This window comes from Colletotrichum gloeosporioides, assembly GCF_011800055.1.
Source record: "Colletotrichum gloeosporioides strain Lc1 chromosome Unknown consensus_72, whole genome shotgun sequence".
NCBI lineage: Eukaryota > Fungi > Ascomycota > Sordariomycetes > Glomerellales > Glomerellaceae > Colletotrichum > Colletotrichum gloeosporioides.
In genome coordinates, this window is record NW_025544717.1 from 14687 (window position 1) to 34822 (window position 20136).

At 53.9% G+C, this 20136-nt stretch overlaps 6 protein-coding genes across 6 annotated transcripts; 4 read left to right on the forward strand and 2 right to left on the reverse strand.

The window, feature by feature from the left end:
• Nucleotides 1-4236: 4236 nt before the first annotated feature.
• GCG54_00009449 (putative magnesium transporter NIPA1) lies at nucleotides 4237-6553 on the forward strand (the record flags this gene model as incomplete). Its single annotated transcript, XM_045409395.1, has 2 exons — nucleotides 4237-5067; nucleotides 5120-6553. Coding segments are annotated over 2 exons (2265 nt in total), but the record flags the coding sequence as incomplete, so codon positions are not given.
• Nucleotides 6554-7677: 1124 nt separating this feature from the next.
• GCG54_00009450 (uncharacterized protein) lies at nucleotides 7678-9283 on the forward strand (the record flags this gene model as incomplete). The annotated part of the gene is made up of 2 exons (XM_045409396.1): nucleotides 7678-8540; nucleotides 8602-9283. 2 exons carry the CDS (start codon nucleotides 7678-7680, stop codon nucleotides 9281-9283), a joined length of 1545 nt encoding a protein of 514 aa, XP_045259938.1.
• Nucleotides 9284-10462: 1179 nt separating this feature from the next.
• On the forward strand, nucleotides 10463-11326 carry GCG54_00009451 (uncharacterized protein; the record flags this gene model as incomplete). The annotated part of the gene is made up of 1 exon (XM_045409397.1): nucleotides 10463-11326. One exon carries the CDS (start codon nucleotides 10463-10465, stop codon nucleotides 11324-11326), a length of 864 nt encoding a protein of 287 aa, XP_045259939.1.
• Nucleotides 11327-11515: 189 nt separating this feature from the next.
• Nucleotides 11516-13687, reverse strand: GCG54_00009452 (uncharacterized protein; the record flags this gene model as incomplete). Its single annotated transcript, XM_045409398.1, has 11 exons — nucleotides 11516-11858; nucleotides 11915-12006; nucleotides 12061-12184; nucleotides 12240-12330; nucleotides 12412-12676; nucleotides 12733-12963; nucleotides 13015-13068; nucleotides 13115-13196; nucleotides 13264-13343; nucleotides 13396-13469; nucleotides 13525-13687. The coding sequence occupies 11 exons, from the start codon at nucleotides 13685-13687 to the stop codon at nucleotides 11516-11518; spliced, it is 1599 nt and encodes a 532-aa protein (XP_045259940.1).
• Nucleotides 13688-15145: 1458 nt separating this feature from the next.
• Nucleotides 15146-18540, reverse strand: GCG54_00009453 (N-acetylglucosaminyltransferase; the record flags this gene model as incomplete). Its single annotated transcript, XM_045409399.1, has 2 exons — nucleotides 15146-15982; nucleotides 17089-18540. The coding sequence occupies 2 exons, from the start codon at nucleotides 18538-18540 to the stop codon at nucleotides 15146-15148; spliced, it is 2289 nt and encodes a 762-aa protein (XP_045259941.1).
• Nucleotides 18541-19116: 576 nt separating this feature from the next.
• Nucleotides 19117-20113, forward strand: GCG54_00009454 (uncharacterized protein; the record flags this gene model as incomplete). Its single annotated transcript, XM_045409400.1, has 2 exons — nucleotides 19117-19337; nucleotides 19405-20113. The coding sequence occupies 2 exons, from the start codon at nucleotides 19117-19119 to the stop codon at nucleotides 20111-20113; spliced, it is 930 nt and encodes a 309-aa protein (XP_045259942.1).
• Nucleotides 20114-20136: the final 23 nt, after the last annotated feature.

Genomic DNA, 20136 nt, shown 5'->3' on the forward strand with positions numbered 1-20136 from the left:
TGGCCTGGGAGGTTGGCGATTATCCTGGTTTTGAGTTTTCGTGTTCTTGGGAATCGAGATCTGATTTGGCGTATCATGGCGAATAGGAACAGCTGGGTGTTGCCGGGCAGCGTAGAAGACCTTAGCCCAGCCCAGCCAACGAGACCGCCTTCAGGTCACGCTGCTGGTCAACAGGCTGAAAAAGCGGCAGGCTCCCCATGAATCTTTCCACAATTGCCGAGGGCTTGATTGGCATAAGGACACCTATCGTAAGCATCTTTTCTTGATGATCACTGATGCCGCTTTCCTTTCGTAGGGCTGGCATGCCATCTCTGCCAAAACTCGCAGAGCTGCGAGTTGATGGCTTGGCAAGACGATCAATTATCCGGAACGGAGGAGTCAAGCCGTCTGGAAGTTCTCATGTCGGCCAAGGCGTCGGCATTGCGCCCAAAGATGTTTCGAAGAGATTTTTTGATTGCTGAAACTTCCACTGGTACCGGGCGAGTCACGTTCTTGATACTGTTGAGGTCGGGCAAAACGCCGAGACATTCGGGAGCGGCTCCAACGTCCCGCGGCGGGCAAGAGCCGTGGAGGGCCGATCCCGGGCCCCGCACGAGCCTCACGGAATGTCGCCTTGTTTCTTGTAGATCCGTCCTGTGCGCGAAACAGGATCCGCTGATCATCAAACTTTTGGTAAGGTAATTGGAGATGTTGATGACCAAAACGGCCTGCAGACTGATGTTGGTCGCGGCTTTCACCGACGGCGGATGGAATGTTGTGATTTCTCGACTGATTTCTGCTCCAACTTGTTTGGCAGGTAAAACGTCGAATCGCTGGACTGGGCGTCTGACTACCTAAAATGCCCCTCAGCAAGGATGCCTTCGACATCTCGTGTTCTCATCAACAAGTGCTTTAAATCCGTACGCGCATCCATCTGCAAGGTAAGCCCCGGGCTGCTGACAGCGTCCCCGAGGCTTGCATCGAGAGGCTGTTCATGTGCAGCTCGCGCCGCAGAGGCTATGCCAACAAGCTTGACAGACGGAGGTTAGACCAGCGTTGAGGCGTTCTGCCATCCCGCCGTGTTAACCGTGCTGAGATGGCTTACCGCAGACGGTAGTGCGACCTATTTTCATCCGAGGGGCTGGAGGAATCCCGCAAATCAGATCTGGAAATGAGGATAGTCGTATTTCACCGTGCCCTCGAAGGCCTCCAATTCGCGAAAGGTCATCACACCGAACAATTCTGGTACAGGCGACGTTGACAGAGGTTGCCATCTGGTCGAGGCCCGTGACGGTTTCCCGTCGCGGAACTGGACAGACGGCGGGCAGATCCCTTCGAGAGTGGTTGTCGGATCCCAGCGATCTGAAAGAATGGGGAAGCGCCGGTAAGAGATCCGTCTGGCATGCATGGCAGGCAGATGCAGGCCGAGAATTGTGACACAGTTGGTGCAGGTGAAAGGGTCCCTTGAATCGGTCGCGGCCAACGCATGGCGCGTGCAGCTGGAGTTGACTCGCTTGCTTTTTGCTTATTGCTTGTTGCTTGCTGGGTCAATGGAGGTGGAGGGGCTCAGTCGGCAGCCAATGGTCGACAGCTGGCAATGAATGTCAGCTTGAGGGGGAGGCGATGAGCGAATCCTCGCTGTTTCTGGCGGAGTGACATTGTGGAAGAGAGAGGTACGTACCGACTAGGTTGGGGACGATGGAGGTCGGGCTTAGTGGTGGGGTCGATTGGGCACACTCAGCTGAAGCAATTCAGCCAGAGGTGCATCATCCCAGCAGCGGCGAGTGTTCAATGAGCCAAGTGGGCTGCTCCTGGGATGAGCTCAGCTGCGTGGTGCTCCTCTTCCATCATTCCACCCATCGTGTTGAAGTTCTTCATCTCAAACCACGGATAAGACAACAACGCGGGACAAACGTGGTGATGGAGTCGAGTCGAGTGTTGCTGGAATGGATTGTTGACCTTGGCGCAAGGCTTGTTTCCGTTGCCACGGCGAGGAGGAGGGCGATGGAGGGCGAGGCAGCAGGGGTGTAAATTGGACTTGGTTGTCGCACGTTGAAGCGACACGGACCTATCACCCGTTGCAGAGAGCCACATTGCTGGCTGGTCTTGACATCACCGGCCGGGATGCTTGATGCGACGTTGTCGAGCGCTGCCCTCTCTGTCGGCACGGTATTCTGAATCTGAACCTTGGAACCAACTGAACAGAGTACGGACGACGTATGCACCCACACAGATGCAAAAGGCCACTGACTTCTGTTGAACGCGGATTGACGTGTGTCGCATCGTATCAGAGTTCAGAGTTGGGGGAACCCCATGTGCGATGACAGCCAAAGAGGTGATGGCGTTGGTGGCTTGAGCAAAACAGGCGTCGCAAGGAGAAACGGGGCGACATCGTTGAGGGGCCGCGGTTGGCGCCTTCGTCTGGTGGCCGAGTCCATAATTTTCGAGAATATTGCGAAACAAACATGGCGACAACACGGGACGGACTGCAGCACCTGTTGGTGCCAGTGCCAGTTGCAGTTGCAGTTCGAGCACGAGTACGGCCAGCAGAAGTTTGTCGTGGCGAAGAAAGAAGGACGAGCGAGAACCAAGGCCTGTGTTCGAGACCGACGCTGGGATCAAGCCTGCCGGGGATGGCGGTGTTGGTGCGGCACAAGCAGCGTGTTCGCATTCCCTCGTTCCCTCGACGGAAACTGGTGGGATGGTCCGACCAAAGACGGAAAGATGTGGTGTGCATATCGTTGTGTTATGCGCATGGCAAGGCTTGTGAAGGTTTGTCTGTCAATCCAATGCAGTGTTGCGACGACGGTGTCTGTCCGCGATATGCATCCTTACCTCACTGGAGGTGTTGAGGAGGACAAAGTGCCATAGATTTGCTGCCTTCACAGTGTTACCTCAAGATGTCATCCACCTCAGCTGTCTGTACCTACCTACCTGGTGTCTACCAACAAGGCAGTGGCAGTTCATTTTATTTTTACACGGGTGCATCGCAGCAACTGCACCGGGGAAGGCTAAGGTAAAAAGAACGACGACAGCGACGGGACTGGATGCAGAACACTGACACAGGTGGCAGGAAAGCCCCTGGGCTCCACTGCATCTCTTTCCAAGAACAGGGTGCGTCCCGCGCTGCGGGAAGGCGCTAACCACACACAGCGAGCCCGCCCCCCACCAAAGTCCACCCACACACTCGTTTGTGTCCAATCAGCACCGCCAAAAGGCCGGGCTTCTAGACCAGCACCACCCTGTCCGTCGTGTTCTTTTCCATCCCAAATCCCAGCCCGCAGTCCCATCCATGATCCAGTCCAGTCCAGTCCAGCTCAGCGCACGTTTGTCTGGCTTTTGCCGCTGCTGCTGCTGCTGGTGTTTTGCGCTTTCCCATACGAATGTCCCACTGTCCACCCAGCCATCGAGTCCGTTTCTGCAATTTCATGTCTTGGGTCTGTCACTTTCTTTTCTTCTCCCCGTTACCTACGCTCTGTCTCTCTTATCAGCTGAGCTCCCGCCGCTTCGTCACCTGCCTGATTTCTCAGAAAGGTGCTCTTTCCTGCAGCGAGACGACCGTGCCTTGTCCGCCTGCACTCCGACTGAACTCGAGCCTGTCTGCGGTGTTCTGCATGTGTATTCTTTGCTCCTGCACATGTCCTAGAACAACATAGCTTCGCTTTCTCTGATCTCGACCTAACGAATTCACGACCTTTTTTACGAACGAACCTCCTCAGCTCTTCATGCAAGCGGGCTGACGCAAGCTGCTGTGGCGAAGACAAGCTCCCGCTGTAAACACCACCTGAACCCTACCTCCCACTGCGCGAACACTTCTTACTCGACGCATCTCGACACAGCCTCCTTCGAGCCCCCCGACCTCACCAATTCCCACAAGTCTCCGCGAAAAAAAGGCTCCCCGTCACCGACGGTCTTGTCTTTTAGACTCCTGTTCCGATCATACCGATCACAGCGCCCTCTGCTCCTATTGCGCACCCCTGCACGCCTCCGTGCCATATCGGCTCGACGCCCAAAACCCACCCGCTCCCCGCCGCCGTTGAAGCTTTGTCAAGATTGTTGACAATCGCTTTTTCCGACTGCTGACGCCGCCTACCTGCTTTTTCTCGCCAACGCTTCACCCGTACGATCAGTCCATCACATTCGACTACGAGTATCCTATGCCGGTTGTCCTTGCTGTATTGTCCAGAAAGCTCGCCTCTGATCCCCGCGCATTGTAACGAAATTAAGCGAATGACCACGAATCTCGAGTAACGAAAGCCCCTCCAAATACATCACCCCGGCGACCACGTCGCCGGCGTTGCACACGCCGCCATGGAACAATCAGGAGAATTGCTTGTGGCAGCCCACGAAATCTACGCCCGAATGGGCTCCTCCTCATCAGATACCTCAACGCGACCAGCCTCGTACAAAGCTATCGGTATCTCCCTGGCCGTCGCATCTGGCGCATTCATCGGCTGCTCCTTCGTCATCAAGAAGGTCGGTTTGTTGAAGGCCAACGAAAAGTACAATGAGGCCCCTGGCGAGGGCTACGGTTATCTCAAGAATGCCTGGTGGTGGACCGGCATGATTTTGATGATTGTGGGAGAAATCTGCAATTTCGTCGCATACGCCTTTACCGATGCCATCCTCGTCACTCCTCTCGGTGCCCTGTCCGTCGTCCTAACTGCAGTCCTCTCGGCCATCTTCCTGAAGGAACGTTTGAGTATGGTGGGAAAAGTCGCTTGCTTCCTCTGCATCGTAGGATCCGTCGTCATTGTCATGAACGCGCCCGAGAACTCAGCCGTCGCCAACATCCAGCAGATGCAGAGCTACGTCATTCATCCCGCCTTTCTGAGTTACGCAGGTGTCATCATTATAGGTTCTGTCGCAACTGCTCTCTATGCCGGCCCAAGATGGGGTAAGAAGAACATGTTGGTCTACATCTCCATCTGCAGTTGGGTCGGAGGCTTGAGTGTCGTTGCTACGCAAGGTCTCGGAGCCGCAATCGTGGCCCAGGCCGGAGGCCAGTCGCAGTTCAACCAGTGGTTTCTTTACGTGCTTCTCGTCTTCGTCATTGCGACCCTTTTGACTGAGATCATCTATCTGAATGTAAGCTTTCCGTACTGGTCTATTGAATCCTTCACGCTGACTCCAAATTCAGAAAGCACTCAATCTGTTCAATGCCGCCCTGGTCACTCCGACATACTACGTTTACTTCACCAGCACGACCATCATCACTTCGGCTGTCCTGTTCAGAGGTTTCAAGGGCACGCCAACGGCCATCATCACTGTTGTCAACGGCTTTTTGACCATCTGCTCCGGTGTGGTATTACTGCAACTTTCGAAATCGGCCAAGGATGTCCCCGACACGGCGGTCTTTTCTGGAGATCTTAACCAGATCCAGACCATCGCCGAGCAGGAGCAGCCCGAGACGGAACCCAAGGCAGACGCCATCCGTGGAGCCGCCGCCATCGTGCGCCGCTTGTCCTCGGCCAGACAGAAGATGGAAGAGGAGGAGTTCAAGCGATTGCACGAAGAGAAGTTGCGCGAGTCTCTGGAGCCTGTCAGCGAGGATGGTCAGCCGATGTACGAATGGGACGGATTGAGAAGACGCCGGACGATGACTGTGGGAAGCCGAAGCACGCGCGGCACTATCACCTCACCGTTCCCTCTCCCGCACTCTGGCATTCCATCTGGTGTGCCCTCTGGTGTTCCTCGTACGCCCACGGTTATTCCCAGCTCCCCGCAAGCCCACCCGCCCCTCGGCATGTCTCACTTCCCAACCGAAGAAGAACTGGCCGAACATGATCGTCCTTCGTCCCCCGGCATGCTCTCGAGCATTGCAGGCACAATCCGAGAGCGAGCGCGAAGCGTTCTGTCACCGAACCAGCCCAGCTTCACCCAGGATCCGAAGGTTCAGAGCCCGATGCATCCCGTTCCTTTGACCGAGATTGCTGTCGCTACCCTGAAGTCAGACGACGATCACTCCCCGTACTACGGCAGAAGCAGGGAGCACGTTTATGGACTTCCAGTTGGACAGCAGCATGGGGATATGGAATACGCCGGTGCCGCAGGCGTCTACGATCAACGCGCTGTGTCGCGAGGTAGCGCCTTCAGCGGTGCAAGCTCTCACCTGGCCCCGACCCCGCCGCCGCATTCAGCAAAGAGACAGTTCTCCTTCTCAAACGTGTTCAAGAGGCATCACAACGACTCTCCACATGCACATGCACATGCACACGCACATGAAGAGGAGGCGCATCGACCCACCAGCCGGTATGGCCTAGGATCGCGAGGTTACTCCAGCCCACAGGTTAAGAATGCGACTGAAGAAGAGCGACTTGGTCTTGTGAAGGGTGATTCCCGCTCGATGCCCGCTCTCCAGCACTACGACGATGAGGACGAGGAGGAAGATGCATACATTGATGAGGACAAGGTGCGGGCCATCGACTCGAGCCCCCCGCAAGCCTCGAGGTACGGGCGCGGTATCACAACGCCACCAAGAAGAGGCAGCGATCCAAGGGATCGTGACTATGAGTCGGAGGCACCCACACCTCCCCCACACCGGCCCCAGCCCGGTGGTAACAGGTTCTTATAAGCACATGAGTAGCATGATTTTGAATCGATTCGATACCAGCGACGCTATAGTGGGGCAGGCTTTTAGTTGTCTGGCCCGGCGTTTATCACGACTGTAAGAATAATGGATCAGTAGGTACATATCAGCATTATGGGAGGTCATGCCCTCATCAGGTAGATGAGATGTTGCAGGTGTACATTAGATGGGGGAGAACGGGCCCATGGCCTGCAACTGGGCCGCAGTTGGACACCTGCAATTATATATAACACAAATACAAGTACGTGACACAAGGCATATCAACCTCCTTTCATCGTGAGTGAACTCTGTCAGTATTTGGGCACATCTAGGCAGGGAGCTTTGGTTTTCGGTCAAATTAATGCATCAAAGTTACAACTGGCCGCCTGGAGAAGGGTCAAACTACTCAATCAGAAGTTGACAGTGAATATCAGTTGACCCGACTTGAGAAGTTGCTGGCTGTGATGACGGCGATGTCTCATGCTGTCACTGATGGGATCTCATCCAGGGAAGCATCTTTTTGAATTCATCGTTAGAAGGAGACTGTTCTTGTCGTCCATCTTCCCTGATCCCTTTTCTCTTACCACCGCCCCGGTCTCTCTCTTTTTCCTCTCTCTCTCCATCCGCAAGTCTTGAAGGGGAAGTAGTCGTCTCTCACGCACCTTCCTCCCACAAGTCCATCCCACAACAACAAGAAAATCTCTGATAGACCGCCTTGCCTTTGTTGACCGGACCAGACCTCGCTTAACTACCACCTTCACATTCACCAGACCAGACTTCACCTCAACTCTGGAAGGAGCCGATATTGAAGACTTTTCTCGCTTAAGGGTCGTCGCTCTTGCCTTTCAAAGTTGATCAAGACCGCGCCAGCCTCTCACCTTACCTTTTCCTCTCCCACCACCACCCACAAAACCGTTCTCTCTCTCCCTCTCCCACACAAGAACTTTCTCTCTCCCTCTCCCACAAAACAAAAACCCTTTCACTTCAACACCTTTCACAATTCACTTCAACAAACAACTCTTCCAGGATCCAGGCACCTCAAACCTGAATCCCTTCCTTCACTCCCATCCTTCACTCAAACTTCTGCGCGTCTTGCGATCCCCTCTGTTCACCTCATCACCTTACCAACAATGGAGGCCTTCAACATCTTACCCAAGGGCCATGGAGGTCCTAGTACCCTGAAGACCCTTCTTCTCGGTACCATCGCTCTCTGTGGTGCTGTCGCTGGTGCTGGTACGAACACCGGCAACACTCAGCGGGGTGGTGTCATGTCTGTTAATGACTTCACCAACGGTGAGCTCGACCTCAATGATTTCATCGCCGGCCAGGTCATGGCTGGCAACCGCAAGGTTCCTGCCGAGTTCGTTGGTGTTGACCTCAACCTCACTCACCACATCGAGCCTGCCAACAACAAGAGTGTCGACAAGGTTGACTGGAACAACCCTCCCATGTGGGCTATTCGTCCCGAAGATCGCGCTGCCTTCCTTGCCGGTGGTCCTTCAGCCCTTGCTCTTCCTAAGCGCCCTAACCATGAGGGTGACCTGACCCCCGTCTGCGAGGACAATCAGTCGCACAAGCTCTACTACACGTACTACGAGATCGACTGCCCCGCCAAGCTTCACACTGACGGCAAGCGCATCGCCACCAGCTCCTCTGGCACTTGCGAGAAGTGGAATGAGTTCAACGACCATCTCGAGTGTGCCAGCTTCTGCCAGGCCGAAACCACCTTCGAGTGGGCTGAGGAGAGACCTTTCCCTCACTCTGACTGCCACTACCCCATCGCCTGCGGCATCACTGAGAGCGACTCCACCTCCTACAGCTGGGGCGTCAGTCTCAAGCCCAAGCTGGCCTGGATCAAGGCGCTCAAGTTCGGCGTCTCCGGCGGCTACCACCAGAGCCAGTCCACGTCCACCGGTCGTAAGTTTGACATCGAGCTGAACGAGGAGAAGAAGTGTGGCTACTTCACCTGGGTTCCCATCAAGAAGACCGTCTGGTAAGCGTTCAAATATCTCATTGGAGATTTCTCCCAGCGGTGTGCTAACATCTCTGTACAGTGGTGTCTTGTCTGAGTCCAAGCCTGGCCTCAAGACCAAGTGGGTTATGACTGATGACGGCTACCTCGAGGTCGGCTACTGCGACGTTTCCGAGGGCCCTGGCACCGAGGAGGATCCCGAGGCTGTCACCGATGGCAACTACTGCACCAGCATGCCCTGGTACATCGAGACCCCCTCCAAGAAGATGGTCCCCGACGGCACCGTCCTCTTCGTCTACACTGACTGCAACGACCGCTCCCCCCTCCCCATGGAGCAGCAAGACCCGATCTACGCCAAGTCCGGCGTCGCCCTGCGCAGCCTGACCGTCCGCGCCCTGCACGACTCCTGGATAAAGAACTTCTGCCGCTTCGAGAAGAACATCCCCTGGTTCGACCCCGCGACCGGCCAGACGGACAAGTACAAGACGCTCTACCTGCTCGGCACCGGCTTCTCCGACAACCAGATCGGCGGCGAGGACGGCAAGGGCCTCATCGAGAAGATCACCGCCTGCGCCAAGGGCGATATCAAGGAGGTCGCCTTCGGCTGGATCGACTTCGGCCACCCCGATGACGACAACGAGCTCCGCGGCGCCTACTGGTCTCTCCGCGCCCGCATGCCCAAGACCATGGACGGCGGCTGCGTCGGCGACGTCCTCATGGACATTGGCGGCACCACTGTCGACCGCTGCGGTGACGGCAGCTAGACGTCTCGCCTTGGATGTCTACGCATGCCTTCCTTTGGGAACACAGTCAAATTTGGTGGTATGGAATGGATGAATCATGAATCATGGAAGCACTCTCCTCGGAGGTCTTTTGGAGTTTTGGCAACAATCAGGTAGCTAGACAAACTCTAAGATAGACACGAGAGATACGGAATCAGACTAAAAGTTCTACAATTGTTTTGTTCGTGTAAGTGCCTTGTGACGTGTGACATGCCTTCTCTTACCCGTCTCGCCATCCAGCCGTTGTCGCCCATACTGTCCGTCGCACCTCTGTCGTTGCGGTCACGTTTTATGCGTCAAATAAAATTGAAGCCTTCCCATGACAGACGCGTCGAATCCACGACAAGTTCGCGCCGCCTCCTCACGCCCCTGAGGCGCAGCACGAATTCCCCTCTGCCCAGCCGGGCCAGTCCGTACACACGGAACAGACCAAAACTTAATCTCGACGACGCCAAGGATGAGCCGCAGACACCCAGCCCAACAAAATACCGCATTCATCGGGGCATTTGCGAACAAGAGAACGAACACCTCATCGAGCTCCCTCACCCCAGACGAACCGCGTGTTCGGTTGCCTCGGGTTCGCACCTCAACCCCATCACGAACCCGAACGGAAAGCTTCTCCTCATCCCTTGGTTGCCTTCGGCATGGAACCGCCGCCGGCGAAACCGCAAACCAGCACCCGCGTCGGCACACAAAAAGAAGCTTGGAGCCCGAAAACAGCGAGCTGCTCGTTTTCTGGCTTGTGATCAGGCACCGAAGCTATGGCTCCCCCTCCCTCCCTGCGCGTAAGGCAGGTACACGGACGGGGTTCGGCGGGCGCTTTTTGCCGATGAAGCAAATCATCTGGAGACGTAGACCATCAGAGTTCGGGCCAGGGCCAACTTTGGACGTCGCATCTGTGTCTATGATTGGTGCGTACGCAGTAGAGATGGGATCTGCCAGATTGAGAGGTCGTACTGCGCGGGGTGGATTAAACTCGTCTCATCTCTTTTGCGCAAAGTTAAGATAGATTGCGAGTCCCTGTCGTGTATGCGAAACCGAGATTGGGACTGGATAAATAAGCTACGATCCCACTAGCGACTTACGAGACTCTCCAAGTCAAGTTGCCTTGTCTGTAGCCTCCATCATCATAAGGACCACAAGTTGACTAGACCAAACACAATGGCCCTCGACACCCTCCCGGTCCTCGTGGTAATCGGCGGCGGCGGCATCGGCCTCGCAACAGGCCTCCGCCTCGGCCCAGGCCACCACATCCTCCTCGCCTCGCGCTCCGCCTCCACCCTCGCCAGCGCCTCCGAGGCCCTCAAACAGGCCGGCCACAAGTTCACCACGCAGCAGGTCGACGTGACCTCCTACGCCTCCGTGCGCGCGGTCGCCAAGGCCGCAGCGTCCCTCGGCGGCGCCATCGCCGCCGTCGTGCTGACCTCCGCCATCTCGCCCTCCATGGGCGACGCCGCCAAGATCTACGAGGTCGACGTGCTCGGCACGGCGAACGTGATCGCCGCGTTTGGCGCGGAGGTCGAGATGCCGCGCGGGAGCAGTTTGGTCTGCGTGGGGAGTATGGCGCAGTACATGGGCCCGCCGATGTCCGACGCGCTGGAGCGGCATCTCGCCCTTGCGCCGCTGGGGGAGCTGTTGAAGAATGACGAGATGTGGGAGATGGGACGGGCGCACGAGGGGGCTGCGTATTGCATCGCGAAGAAGGCGAACGTGTTAAGGGTGGCGGCGGCGGCGGCGAGTAAGGAGTACGCGGGGAGGGGGGTAAGGGTGAATTGTGTGAGCCCCGGGTGTACGGAGACGAAGATGTTGAGGGAGGAGATGGCGAGCGGGAGTGGGGAGGGGATTCGAGCGATGATTGAGAGGTTGCCGGTGCCGAGGGCGGGGACGGCGGAGGAGATGGCGGAGGCGGTTGCGTTTGTGGTGGGTTGTGGGTATATCAATGGTGTTGATATTCTCATTGATGGCGGTTGTATGGCGGCGCAGAGATGGGGGTCGTTGGTTGTTGGTGGCGAGAGCGAGACTTAGACTGGATTGTTGCTACATGAAACAGATCTTAAAAGACACAAAGGGCTTGTAGAAATGATCCAGTTTGCTTAGTATAATGTACAAAGCGTTTGAAGTCTCCTTAAACAGAGATTCTTTCGCCTTGCTAGAACTGAAAATAACCAATTGACCGTCTCTCTATCTAAACAACCATGCAAAGACAAAGAAGCCCTACTTCTCTGTCTCCAGACTTACGGTCTTGACCCCTGCGTTCGCGTCGTCCGGCTCGCCAGCCAGCTCCTCCTTCACGACCTCTTTCTGCTGCTTCTTCTCCTCCCACTTGAACCCGAAATGGATTCCGATGAAGATCACCACAGCCACAAGCGCAAACGCGAGATACAGCTTTGATCCGATGCGCCAGTTGGGAGCCTCCGAAGCCGGGAACGCGGCAATGGGGATGAAGGCGCTCATGATATAAGCAAGGACGGTGCCGCTGGCGAACAGGACAGTGCGGACCTCAGGCTCGTGCTGGAGGTGCGCTGAGCCCCAGGAGCAGAGGAGCATTGTGGAAACACTGTGCACGATTTCAGGTTATGGAAAGGGTTGGAAATAGGGGTGGTCTTGACGTACGCTCCGATGTAGTTCATGTACCAGCCGGCCATGTAAGCCCCTTCATTCTTTGGCCGGACGATGAGAATTACCTGAGAGGCAATGTTGATAGCCTGCGTTCTGTCAGCTTTCAAGTCATCTCCTCATATCAGGAAGGGACGTGTTACGGAATGAAGTAGCAGGAATGGCAGGTGAACGCCAAAGTAACCGCTGAAGCCGCTGAACAGGAGCTCCGAAATGAGCTGTAGACCTTGGCCCGCTATCGGCAGGTAGTTGAGCATAGCCACAGAGCTACGTATCTTGTCAGCCTGGACTTCAAGGGTGAATGAGACGATTCCGAACATACTATTTGACAGTTCCGTCCGAGTTCTTCAAAGACTTCAGCCACAGGTTGAAGTAGCTGGCGGGCGTGAAGTTGCCCCCAACAGGCCACGCAACTAAGGTACACGTTAGAAAGGTACCCAAGAACAGAAGCTCATTCACGGAAAATACCATGAGTCGGGGATATCAATACGTACTTGCAATAGCCCACAGCTGCCAGAATGTGAAGCATCGGAGGAAAGACTTGACCGTGATGCCAATTTGCGGCTTACGTCCAACCCGGCGGCCGCGCGCGACTGCTATCTCGATATGACGGTCCGTCATATAGAATTTTGAAAGCGGATTGGGGCGTTCGGGCTGTGATCGAGTTAGCCATGGTGGTGAGAAGATCGCGTCGGTGAGACCAACGTAGCCGGGGAGAATGAAGAAGGCTGCGAGCGCCACGACGATGGTGCAAGCACCCTTTTATTTTGATCAGCTTCATAAACCAGCAACAAGTAGCACCATATATCTCTCACGTTGATGATGAAGGCCCACCGCCAGCCTGACCTCCCGGCAACGCCCTCAAAGTTCGTAGATAGCGCTCCCTGCATTGCGCCGGACAGCATGGCGCCCGCGGGCTGGGCGATGTTGTAGAGACTCATGCGCAGAGCTACTTCGTGGGGCATGTACCACTGGCTGATGAGTGTGAAGTATCCTGGCCAGGCGGTGCCTTCAAACAGGCCGATGAGGAAGCGGAGGCCGTAAACCTGACGTCGGTCAGTAGTCGGATTATTTGGGTAGCGCAAGACGATTCTTACCTGTTTGGAGCTCGTGACGACTGACAAGCAGCATGTAAGTACGCCCCAGATGAGCTGGCTTTGTCAGTTTTAATATTTAGTCAAGAGCGATGATACGCACCTCGCATGCTGGAAGCCACTTTGATGGGCCAAAGTGCGAGATGATGATGCATGAAGGGTAAAGCATGATCATGTATCCGATGCTTGCCGAAATGGTCAGTTCTCTGGCTTCAACAGAGTGCCTCCGGTCAAGAGACGAGGCAAACTCACTTGAAGAATGTGGTGAAGTAATTCAACTCATTGCCGAACAGGCTGAGATCCTCCTTCATTCCAGACACGTATGCATTGCTCTAAGTTGTGGGTTAGCTCTCTCGCATCATGATACATCAGTTTCATACTCACAATGTTGGTTTGGTCGATGTACTTGAACATGTAGCCCAGGAATCCTATGGTGAGGAAGAACAGGTCAAGGCGCCCTATTGATGTCAGTCAATTCCTGCGTGCCCGATGTGCACAAAGAATCCTTCTTACAAAGGAATGCCCGTTCCTCCTTGGGGTCGATGTAGTCTTTTGGCTCGCTTTCTACCGGCGTGATATTGCCGTCAGACCCTGGAGATTGGCTGGAGGCTGTCGCATCCTGGGCGCCAGCATCGTTGGCCATGACTTGGATGCCCGAACTGTCTGGAATGCCCATCTTTACTGTCGGTGGATTAGGATATTTGACGAAATACAAAACATGCACTGTTCCACGTGGCACAGGTGAAGGAACAGGCCATGATTGTTATCATATACAAACATCCCTCGCCACCGTCTTCGAGCTGTTCCCCTAGCGGCGGACGTCGCCCGAAAATCCTACAAGATGATATCAAAATGCAAGACGAAGACGTGCTTGGCGATAAGTTCCGCGGAGGTGGAACCGTTCCTTCGCCCGCCGGCTCACGGCTGTGGTGGCTCCTATGCAATAACCATGGAACCTCCCGTGCCGTGCTTCCGTTCGTCGGGAACTGTCCGCCGTTGGTTGCTGAACTGGGCTAGACATCGCAGGCTGGCTGCCGCGGTTTTAGGCGATGGACGTTGCGACATTGGCTGGGGAGAAGACGCAATCCACCCGACATGAACCAGCAGCCCCCACACTACGCGCCAGCAGCTGAAATATTGCGCAACTCCATGACTCTGTGTTTGTCGGGTCTGGTCCGACGGCTTTCCTTTCTTAAAGAGGCTGGCCGCCGACGTCCATTTCAGAGCTCGTCCATACGTTTGCATTGACACGAAACAGAATTCTCAAATTCGTTCATTCGTTACCTCACTGGCACGGTGCAGAGTCATGATCAATTAGCTGATCTTTGGAACAGTCTGTTGTTTGGCGTCTATAAGCTATAGCTTCGTTGACTTGCTGTTCGAGCTCCTTCGTTACTCCACAAAGCTTATCGACGACCTAAAAGTTGACTCTGGTTGGTTACTGTCAGTGCCTCGTCTCTAAAAGTTGTGCTTGCGAACATCATCCGTGGAGAGGTTCATCCGGCAATGACAACAAGCTATATCGATAGCAAAGCAGCTTAGCTTGTCGCCAGGTACAATAGCAAATGCCCGTGAAGTTGCGATCCACTTATGAACAGGTAAAAGATTTTCATGGCGATGGTTGAATCAAGGGGTCATTCGCGTGGTAGGTTTGAGGTAAACATGTGGCAAACTCAAGCATTCGTCGTTTCGATATGAGTGAACAGCAGAAGCATCAGACGTCTTTGATAATGAAAGCTATAGTGTCTGGTCATTTTTACTACATATCAATGGTAAAAGATGACATATTCGCTATGCATGGATCTATATTGTGTTGCTGAGTGCAAGTTCGAAAGTCAGGCAGCCTTCTGAAGCTGCTTCGGTTCAGGTTTCATTTCACACCAAGTTGAAGGGAAGCCCCCGAAAGGATTGCGAAGAGTTTCCATTGCTGCATGATCTTTATTCTTTCCTCACTTGTTACAAAACTTGGTCCTCGAAACAAGCTTTACCACTGGTGTCCAGTCTCGACCAAACTCGCAGCGTGACCATAGTAACCATTGTCGTATCAAAGAAATTACTGAACTGCTTAATAAATTCTCATGTTACCTGCCTTTCAATCAGGTACCATTTGAATCATGTGACGCATCTCAACTCATTATCGTACAATATGCATATGCGACCTGATTTTCCTGTACCGCCGAGCTGTCCAGAACAAGGCGGCAAGAGCCATGAATTCGAGAAGAGGTATGAGAGGAAATCCAACCCAACGCAACTGTGAAAATGACCCGTTCCAAGAATTTCCTATTTTGACTCCAAGATTTGCAAGTGGCTGGTTGCCTTGGGATGGCTGCAGGTACATGAAGTGGTCATGATCACCTACGCAGTCCCCAACTGTAGTTGGCTTGAAGCCCTTTTTGACAAAGCTGTGCACCAGGCCACCCACGTTGAGAGCAGTCTGCTCAGTATCGTGCATCTGAATCAGGAAAGAGTCTTTTTCTGGATACGCAGACTCCAAGTCATTGAGAAGACATGTAGAGTTTAGATTCCGCCCAGGGTCGTTGTGTAGATCTTCCAAGTTGATGCCAGGGAACACAAGTCTTTGGCCGTCGAGAGTCAACTTTTCCACGCAGCCGTTTTGCATAGTACAGTCCGGAGGCGCCCTTACGTACATAGGATGAAGGCCGCTGGAGGAAGTTGATGAGACGAAGATTCTGCCTATCCTCTCGCGGGCTTCGGCCAGGGCATGTTTGGTCTCGTCGTAATTCGGAGAGCCATTATCACATGACTCGGTTGCAAGTCCTATGAGATGCCCGTTCTCAACCATTCTTCTCACTAATGACTCCCAATAGCCGGAGTGGCTTTCTTCTGTGAGCCATGACGAGGTATCGAGAAATAACGTCGCGGTTGCATTGAACTGGGCGAACTCATGCAAGATGTAGTCTGTGTAGAAAGACGGCCCATTATCGAATGTGAAAGCAACAGTTCCTGGTATCTAGTAAGAGGTCAGCTACGATTCACGCCTGGAACGACCGGTCAACTCACTCTGCATTTGCGAATGACCTGTCCGTGTTTTGACACGAATAGGCGTTGTGTATCTCGCTTCGTTGTAGGAGACATTGCAGTTTCTTTGACGGCGGAGCACACAATGGCTTCCAGTTCGGATCCGAAAGGTTTGCAGACAAGGATGGTACACTTAATGTACTGAAGGATGGGATAGACCCAACGTACACGTGTAAACTCTAGTTTTAAACGCTATTACTGCGGTGCGGCACCATGGTCTCCGCGCGAGTACGACCAATTCGGCATCCCATCGCTTAAAACAAGATTCGTGCTTGGCAGTTCGTCCGGAAGTTTAATAGATAGCGCGTCTATCACGTTGTTTGTCAAGAGTCTCATTGGCTCAAATCAATCAAGCTTACTGGATCCCGTCCCGGGGTGTCGATGTAACCCCCTCACTTCGGTGGCTGGACCTGGTCTTATTGAAGTCCAGAACTTGCCATGTTCAGCTGGGCTCCTCACCGATAATTGCTTGGCTGTAACGAAAACGAGAATCCATGGAGGGTTTACAACAGATTTACAAATCATGTGTTCATGATTATCGCGATAACAGAGATGTGATAAATGCAAGTGCTCCTTTATTTAGCACAGGCGTGCGCGTTAACCCAGCCATTCACACGGCAGCAACATGCTTCTTACAGCGGTGGCAAGGGACACGAATCAGTTGCGGCAGGGTTCATTGCAGAATACGGAAACTTTCTGTGGCGAATCTTGCTGGCGTGATCGGCTCAGAGATAAAAAAACGCGGGAGGGGCTGACGAGGATGGCGATAGTAGCAGCTGTAACCGCCGCAACCCTAACAAGGATGGCTTCGGCAACGGGGGGCGGGATAAATCTACTACACTCATTTTCACTACCGAGGATGAGTTCTGAAACAAAGACAGAATCAGCTGGTTTTTAGTTTACTGCAGACTTATATCGAAATCTCAATCATATGGGATGAACCAGACTCTCCCACTTCTCCCAGTCTGTGTGCTCTTCTCTACATAGATATCATCTTGTCAACCAACTTTGGCTTTTTAGAGTGAAAAGCCCAAATACCGATGCCCAGCTCACAAAGAAGAAGTTGGCAACCGTAGAAAAGTAAAAGTACTGCATCTTCTTCCTCAACCGCGGATATGAGCTCTCTGATTGATCCGATCTCGGTTGTTGAAGTCCACTCTGAGGCATCGAGTCATCCTCGTTTCTGCTGAGTGCATCGGCCAATAAGAGAGGACTGGACCAAGTCGCAAAGACGACGAGACAACAGACATTCATGGTCGTGACCCACGGAGAGCGGAAGGCTCCCCACACCCAAGAAAATGCCGCTTCCACGCAAGACAGGGTCGCGCAAGTTGCGCAGATGATCGTCAGCATCGGCGCAAAGTCCGGTTGTCGTGCATTTGCCACCCGCTTGCCGTGTTGCTTCTCCAAGTCGAGCGATACGCCGGACTGACTCAGAGAAAGGAGGCCCAGTCGATTCAGAACGAGCCTCTTGGCGTCGGTGAAGGCGAGTTTGACCAGGCCAAGGATCCAGTAGGTGTAGTTACTTCTTTCCCATCGTACGTACATCAGGAATGCCTTGCGCAAGGTCTCGGGCGCGACTGTGTAGACAACCGCATTGCTCTGATATCCGAGTCGCCAGCCGTCGTTCAAAAGGTTCATTGTGAGCTGTACATCCTCGCCGTGTCGCAAAGGCTTGCCGAGGAACTTAGCATCCACCAGATCTTGAGCATGCGGCTGAGAAGCTTCTCTTCGAACAGCAGAAATGGCACCTGGTAAAATGGTGACGAAGCCGTATTTTGACTGTGCCGCCCGCGGGATGTTGCCGTTCTGCTCAAAAAGACAGTCCAGCGTCCGCGGAATGAAGCTCTTCCAGCCTTCAGAGTGGACGTTGAAGACGGAGAGATGGCCTGCGACTCCTCCAATATCACTGTCGAGAACAAGGGGGCTGACCAGATTTCGAAGGGCTTGCTTCTCGAGGATGGTGTCAGAGTCGAGAGTCACGATGACTTCGTTGATCGCAGTTGCGAAGGCCGTAGCCATGGCCTGCCGCTTCCCACGGTTGATCTCATGCTGTATGGTGGTGCATCTCATCAGTGGCTCCGAACCAAGAGCCTCTTGCGCGGCGTGTTGGATGTGGGACCAAGTATCGTCTGATGAGCCGTCATCGACAACGATGATGTGAATCTTTTCCTTCGGGTAGTCCGAAGAAACAACAGAGGAGATCGAGTTTCTGACGAATTCAGACTCGTTGTATGCCGGAATGATGACATTGATTGTAGGAAGACGGTGGTTATCTTTGATGCCCGGTATCGGCTCATACTCAGTCCACCGGGTGATGATGAGAAGGAAGTTGAACACGATGATGCAGGAGCTGAATTGAAAGAAGGCTTCGTAAAAGCCGAATGAAATTCTTGTTTGACTAGCAATGTACTGGAAAGTCAAGAAGGTGAGGACTGTCCCGAGAGCCACAAGACGGCCGACGGCCGTCCGAAAGCTGTGGCCTGACATCGTGGTCTTGGGTTTCTGGTAGAGAAGTCGCTGGCTTCGTGATCATCACAAGTACAATAACATGGTCTTTATCTCCATTGGCTCCTCGTTCCCTTGCCTCTCCTATCACGCAGCGCACAGCAGAAGGCTGTTAGAGTTCCAGACCCAGCCATTCGTGTATGCATCTGGAATTGATATTCTTGTGATGTGCCTCGGGTAATACCCAAACGAAAGGCCACATCATGCGCTGGCGACTTACACCCCCAGAGCGGATGGAACGACATGAATCGCGACACTCTTCACCGCTGTTCTTCTTTCCTAAACTGGCGACCGGTCTGGCTAGGGTCTTGCGTTGTTTTCTCTTGAAATTTAGGGGACCTCGATATTCAAATGCGGGCAGGCCCGAATGTAACCTGCACACGTTAACTCTAAACTGGGGAACCCTGTCAGATACGCGATATGCTGCCCGCCTCCTCTTTGTTCACGTTTTCCGACCGGGCCTATTAAGAACGAGGGTCTCGCAAGCCGACAGAATAGTTCCGAGGGGGCAGAGTGGTTTTCAGTCAGTTTCTTTCTCCCAACTTCAGTGAATCCAAAATGCACCCAGCCCTTTCCAGTGTGATCACCGGGCTCGCCCTGCTCTCGGCAGGAGCAGAGGGGCACACCCTCATGCAACATCCTGTCCCGTTTCCGAGCCAGCTACGAGACAATGGCCCTGTTGCTAAGGATGGATCTGACTGGCCATGCAAAGGCGAGGTCGATTATGATGGCTTCGGCGTTTCCAACATCTGGAAGCGAGGGTCAACTGAATATTTACAGTACGTCAATGGAAAAAGCCCTCGACAAATTGAGAATATTTGACTGACCAGTGAATCAACAAATCAGGGCCATGGGTGGTGCGTCGCACGGAGGTGGATCGTGCCAAATTTCCGTCACAAGGGACCTCAAGCCAACGAGGAAAAGCGAATGGAAGGTTATTCACTCTATCCACGGCGGTTGCCCTATCCGCAACCTGACGGACGTCAACTACGGAGACTCTCCCACAGTTGTTCTTCCCAGCGTCTACAACTTCACGGTTCCAACCTGGCTACCAGTCGGGCCTGCCGTGATGGCATGGACCTGGTACGGCAGATGGAGCGTCCCGGAGATGTTCATGAACTGTGCGCCCATCGTCGTTCTCGGGCACGATCAGGATGCAGACGTGCCGGAGGAGGATTTAGCAGCCAAGTTTGACCAAGCACCTCTCATCTTCGAGGCAAACAACGGAAACGGCTGCTTGACGCAAAACAAGGGCAGTTGCGTTAAGTTTCCGGAGCCGGGAGACTCTCTTGTTGTTAACGAGGAGTGCTCCTTGGATGAGTCTACTATGTTCACGGGAGAATGTGGTCCCGGTATCACTCTGGCTAACATGCGTACCTGGCCGAGGTGGCCGTCTCCTGTGGAGATGTTGCTTGGCTCCCTGTTTGTTGTTGCGGCGGTGGCCACCGTTCGTTTTGTGAGGCCGTGGATCAGCCAAAAGCCCGCCGTATGGAGTAAATTGGGGGGGAGGTTTCGACGTCACAGACATGGCTACGACAAGTGTACACAAGTTTAGTTACGATCTTTCTTTCATAGTAT